Genomic DNA, 6337 nt, shown 5'->3' on the forward strand with positions numbered 1-6337 from the left:
GTACTACAGTACCACAGCCTGTACTACAGTACTACAGCCTGTACTACAGTACCACAGCCTGTACTACAGTACTACCGCCTGTACTACAGTACTACCGCCTGTACTACAGTACTACAGCCTGTACTACAGTACCACAGCCTGTACTACAGTACTACAGCCTGTACTACAGTACTACCACATTATAACAGTAAGAGTCACTGCAGAATTTTATATATTTTTGAAGATAAATAAATAAAATGACTTTTCATAATGTGACATATTTCCTGACTCCAAACATCCTCTGATCAGACTGAAGACACCCAGCCCCTCTCTGAAACATACTGCAGGCTTCAGTCTGAAACATACTGCAGGCTTCAGTCTGAAACATACTGCAGGCTTCAGTCTGAAACATACTGCAGGCTTCAGTCTGAAACATACTGCAGGCTTCAGTCTGAAACATACTGCAGGCTTCAGTCTGAAACATACTGCAGGCTTCAGTCTGAAACACACTGCAGGCTTCAGTCTGAAACAGGCTTAATGTCACTGTTCTCATTTGAGTCTTGGCTCTATTTTCTGCTCGACTGTTGGATCTGAAACACAGATGAAACGTCCCCGAGGGAAACACAATCTGCTGTTTAAGCCCAAGGACTTTCCCCCTGAAACACGGATCACACTGAAACATGAAAGCCACAGATGAAGCCCGTTCGGTTTTTCCTCTTTTGTATTTGTGATTTCCAAAAGCATCGATCACAGTTTGTTTCGCACCATCGGCTTTTGTCACAGAAATGAAAACAAATAGAAATAAAAGATGTTTTATTCTTATTTTGCCAAACACTTGAGTGGAGAGTGTGAGCCGCAGAGTCAGAGTCAGAACAGCAACTTCATCACAGCAAATCACAGCACTGCAGATTCACACACAACACATTTAGAACCAAGAGCCAGATGGGACGAGCCCGACACTCGTGGAAATGAAAATCTACTCATAACAAACACGACCTCTGCTCTCGCTCGGCGTGTGCGGCGTCTCCGTTTGGAGTTTACTCGTGGTGAGTGCCGTCGGTCTGAGGTATACGGCGTGCAGACCAGTCCTGAGGCGAAAATTACCCTTGATCTTGAATGCGCAATGAAAACTACGACCTGTGCTACAGCGGCGACGGAAACACTGGGTTTTGGTTGGCTACGGTTCTACTGATTCATAAAAAGCGACTCGTTTACATGTTTTTACACCGCGGTCTGCTATGAGGACACAAAACTGGATAGAATATTTGTTAAACGAAGCCCCAACGAGAATCCAACTCAGGTAAAATACTGAACGGAGTCTTTTCAGGTCCACACACAGCACTGTCTCTGAATATAAACAGTGATCCAGACTATGGCACATCTACAGCCACATGAACACATTTAATAAAAAGAAAACAGAAAAAATCTAACTTTGATATTTGTAGTACACTTGTTTCTTTTGCAGAGCTGTTCATGGCTATGGCAGATACGACACGTCCCGTTATTTGGTAGTTTATTTCAGGAGCAGGAGGTAAATTCTGCTCCGGTGTAACGTGGGGACTGCTCTTTGAAGCCCTTTCACATAAACATTTACACATCTGCCCCTAAAACGTGTTGAAAATGCCCAACACGGTGGACTCCTCCATTAAAACAAGCTCGTGGTTCTGGATTGTGCTTCAGGCGAATGCGATGAAAAGTCAAACAGGAGAGTACACGGGAGGAGGCAGTCTGTGGGGTCTCTGTGGGGTCTCTGTGGGGTCTCTGTGGGGTCTCTGTGGGGTCTATCTGCGATGGAGCGGGGGCAAAACGCTGGACCACAGGAGCAGGAGGGTTTGGGGAGAAAGGGGAAAGAGTGAACTTGGAGGACAGATGAGTTTGTGTTCAGAGGGAGCTGCGGTAAAAACACCTACGACACGTCTACTGGAGCCTTCAGAGGGCGGAGGGCGTCTGGAGGGGCACGTGGAGATGTACGGGGGGGTTTGCTTTGGGGGAAACAGAGGCAGAATCTCACTCACGGTAGAACACATATTCAGTGTAGCTGGTCCAGATCTTGTCGTCCGTCTGCTCGTGGGCGAAGGCGCAGGTCCCGGTGGAGTTACAGGCCACCATGTGGAAGCCCGCGTCGGCCAGTTTGTCGAAGGCCTGCTCCAGGAAGGTGAACTTCAGATAGTAACGGGACGTGTAGCGCTCAGGGGGGCGGTCGGGGTCCCGGCTCTCGTTCAGGGTTTCTCCAAAAACCTCTTTGGCCAGAGAGGTTTTTCCGCACACCATGATTCGAGCCACCCGCCGGAACTTGGCGTCGGTGTGGCTGTCCCGGCCCAGCGTGTACGAGCCTCTGTAGCCGATGGTGATGAAGCCTGAGCGTTTTCCATCCAGGGCACTGGGCATGAGGCTGGAGCAGGCGGCCGCAGCGCCCAGGGAGCTTAAGGTACGAGCCGTGTCTATGCCGGGCGAGGCGTCCTCCGGGTCGCTCTGACAGCCTTCATCGCCCAGTGAGTTCTGCTTACTCAGTTTAGGAGCCAGGAGCTTGACTAACTCAGGCAGGTGAAAGAACTCGGCCTCTCTCTGCAGACGCCCGCGCTCCGGGAAGTGATCAGGGAGAACCAGCTGCTGGTCCCTCATGTAGTCCAGGATGTACCGAAACAGAAAACCATCTCTGTCCACAAAAAAGCGGCCCTTGGTGTCCCGGGCCAGTCCTTTGGAGGATTTCTGGGTGAACATCTCCCAGAGCAGAGAGTCTGGCACACTCGTGAGGGTGGAGTAGCGGGTGATGTACACCTGCCCGCCGACATTCAGTTCTATAATCTCTGGAAAGGGCACTTCCTCTCCAGAAATGCCACTGTCTGGTAAAGCCATGGCGCACACGCAGTTTACTCACACCAGCTTTAAAAACTTGGGTCTTTAAGCAGCTTTGAGGAGCCTGGAGCGCGGTGGATCCTGCAGCAGCGGAGCGGAGGAGACGGACAAGTGGTCAGCGCGCATAAAGTCCACACTTCTACTGTCGATCCAAGCGAAGGCGCGCGCTAAACCTAACTACAGGACTGTCCCATAATAACTATAACATGGTGCGTACTTGCTCAGGCAGAGACCATCCTGTTCTGCTCTGAAAGGCGCTGACAGTCTAATGGAGACTCTCTGCTTTCCTCATGACGCGCGCCCTTTGCGCCACAGTCCATACCGCCCTAAATGCGCACGCGATCAGGAGGTCCAACTTCAAAAGAGCAATCCATAGTTTGTCTGCTCAGTGGGGGTCCCTATGAGGAAGAGCCACGCGACGAAGAGGATGTTCCAGAGGTAGTGGGAGACGATCACAGTGCACAGCAGCTTCTCCAGCCTTTCCATCCCGCGCTGTTCACTTTTGTCCCCGCGGTGCCGTGTCCTGCGCTGCGCTCTCGTGTCTGACTGTCCCTCTGCTGCTCCTGCTGCAATGTAAGACCGCTACAGTAATGATATTCAGCCCGACGAGCCACGCCCACCGCAGTGACGTGCCTCTGTTGTCTTCAGTCCCTGACAAACTGCACAGATCCACAACTGAGCCGCGCGTAAAGTCACGTCATTCATGGATTTAATGTGCAGCTCATTAACCAATAAATGTCCTGGGATGTGAGCAGACCGCACTAACGCTGTGGTTTGAGTCACATCTGTCATAAAAAACCCCCGTATGTAGTGGAAACACGGCAGATTCATAAACTTGAGGCTGTTTAACACGCAATAAAATCCCCGCGTGGCAATTCAACAGGGCAACAGCGACACCAAGCGGCCACTGTGCGCACTAAACACTTCAGATCAGATCATGTTTGTGGAGGACAGAAGGAATGAAGGAAAAATACACAGTAAAAGCCTAAATTTAATCTGTAACTGGAGAAAAAGTTGTAGGAGTGAAGATGTTTGGCTGCTCGTTCAAGCCGCTTCTTCAGTTCTGGTCAGACGCTGCTGGACACTGACTTATCCTCCTGAGACCTGAGCTTTTTTGTGGCTTTATGGCCTGAATAAAAAACAACTGCTCCTCTTGGAACAATGTGACTCATTTGAAGCTGCTAAGAGGTGCAGGAGACATAAGCCTTTACAAAAAAAAGGATACAAATGTTAAAATATATATATTCTGGACACTCTAAACTATTAAAAATATTCAAAATTGAACTTTTTTCTTCTTCTAAAAATTTGCGTTGTGGTCTAGACGACCTAAAACGTGTCCACAAATGAGAACACCAGATCTCAGGAGGTTAAATTTGTCTGCAGGGAGGAGCTAACTACACTGAAACTGTAAGGGCCTCCATTCAGCCTTTAATGTTCCTACTGGCTCGCTCTATTGTTCTCTTTGTTTCCTTTGTTTGCTTTTGGTCTTTGGGTTATAGATGAGACTGTGGATCAGACCTGGACGACTGAGGGATTACGCACATGAAAAAATACAAATACATTTCAGTTTATTAAAGAGCAGGACGGTGACTTACGTTTCTCACAGGAGGTTAGGTGCTTGGAGTTGTTTCTTGTGGCTCCTGGTCTGTTCCATCCATCCATTTTCTTCCTCGTATCCGGGGGCCGACAGTCTAAGCGGGGACTCCCAGACTTCCCTCACCCCAGACATGTCCTCCATCTCCCATCCCAAGGCGTTCCCAGGCCAGACCGGAGACATAGGGTCAGGCCTCGGAGAAGATCCAGGTTTATTCCTCGCATTTTATACACTTTTCCACCTTCGACACGTTTTATATTGAGGAAACACTCACTCATTCACACATTCACACTGGTTTAAGTGTCTTGCCCATGGACACAACTGCGGCATTCGTCTGTGGGAGCTGGATCAGATCAGAGGACAAACACTAAACCATCTGAGCTACAGTCGCCGCAGTGTTCCTTTTTGTTCCTAATAACAGATTGCAGCTGGGATTAGATTATTCATGACTGATGGGGTAAACATTTGGCTTTCACTGCAGTAACTGAGCCTGAATTCAAAACCAACACAACCCGACACATTCAGAACCAAAACCATTCGTCACCCTTTGAAAACATCTCCTTCTGTCAGCGTGGCTTTGTATCGATCTGCAGGTTTTCACTGACAGCTGCAGCGCCACGTGATTTATGAGACGCGATTCTGTAGAAATGAACAGCCTCCAGTTTCTTTTCTGTACGTACACGCACGTACATCTGATCTGTGGAGACGGGGGACACGGCACCTGCTCCTCATCTGGACAAACACGGGACAGGTGACATGGATATGGAGTTTCAGGTTCTTGTCAAACTCCCAAAGAACCAGTTTTCCCTATTGATTACACTGTACTTCCTATGAAATATCCAAAAGGTAAATCCACCAGTTTTGAATTTAATCATCTGTATTATTGTATTACTCACTGAAACCTATATCTGAACAAAACTCAGCTTATAAAAAACATAAAATATTAACTGCCTCATCTATATTTTACACTGAAACACAGCAACTGATAAAAAAAAAAAACACTCATCAAATTTTTTTCCCCCATTTTCTCTTGTTTTTTGTATTCCTTTTGTTTCTATATTTGTACTATTATTTATTTATTTATTATTCTTTATTGTTATTTATTGTGAAAACTATGAAAATAAACTGTTAAAAATATATATATTCAGATTTATGTTATGATACGGTGAGTTCTTGGGTGGAATCATTAATAAAAAATGATCAGGTTCAACATTTGTGAGTTAACTTTTGGATTTTTCATGCTAACGTGCAAATAAATCAATAGGAAAAACTGGAACGCTGGGAGTTTGACATCATCACCTCCTAGAATCTGAAAACCATCGATGTTACTGTGTTTCAGATTGTATCGTAACATTCTATAGGTCAATCGTGGGGTCACAGCTGGAATAAACAGTTAAAATGTAGTTTTTTGTTGTAAAACAGCAAGTTAATTGATATAGTCACTGATAGAAAAGATTCTGTTAACATTTTGGGATATTTCATGGCAAAGTACAATGTAATTAACAGAAATCAGTCTCCTCCTCGTTATCATTTTACCGTTTTCGAACCTGAAAACCACCGAAACGCCGCCTCACAGGAGCATTTGTGTGCGACGCCGCGCTCAAACTGCAGAGTAAACCTTCGACTAAACCACTGAGCTGAAGGTTGGTAGTTCAAATCCTGTTCTCAACATAAAAAAAACATCATTTGCAGAGCAGTCAGATCCACTAACCCAAAGTTTGTCCGTGCGACTCTAGCTCCTACAGATGAATGCTGCCGTCGTGTCGTTGTGCAAGACACTTAACCCCCTTCACCCCTGACGTCTGCGTGCACTGCTGTACAAACGGGCGAGCGGTTCCTTGACGTAAAACGCGATAAAGACGTGACCATTTACCATAAACCTGAAGTAAAGAGGCAGATTAAGACATA

The 6337-nt window shown here is 46.7% G+C and overlaps 1 protein-coding gene across 1 annotated transcript; it reads right to left on the reverse strand.

The window, feature by feature from the left end:
* Positions 1-782: 782 nt before the first annotated feature.
* kctd12b (potassium channel tetramerisation domain containing 12b) lies at positions 783-3400 on the reverse strand. Its single transcript, XM_033973597.2, has one exon. The coding sequence runs from the start codon at positions 2833-2835 to the stop codon at positions 1987-1989; it is 849 nt and encodes a 282-aa protein (XP_033829488.1). The 5' UTR covers positions 2836-3400; the 3' UTR covers positions 783-1986.
* Between the last annotated feature and the right edge of the window lie 2937 nt (positions 3401-6337).

The sequence above is a fragment of the Periophthalmus magnuspinnatus genome, chromosome 10 (genome assembly GCF_009829125.3).
Source record: "Periophthalmus magnuspinnatus isolate fPerMag1 chromosome 10, fPerMag1.2.pri, whole genome shotgun sequence".
NCBI classification, from domain to species: domain Eukaryota; kingdom Metazoa; phylum Chordata; class Actinopteri; order Gobiiformes; family Gobiidae; genus Periophthalmus; species Periophthalmus magnuspinnatus.

Bases quoted from the DNA above. Each gene is read 5' to 3' on its own strand.
- kctd12b (XM_033973597.2), bottom strand. From the start codon at position 2,835: ATGGCTTTACCAGACAGTGGCATTTCTGGAGAGGAAGTGCCCTTTCCA.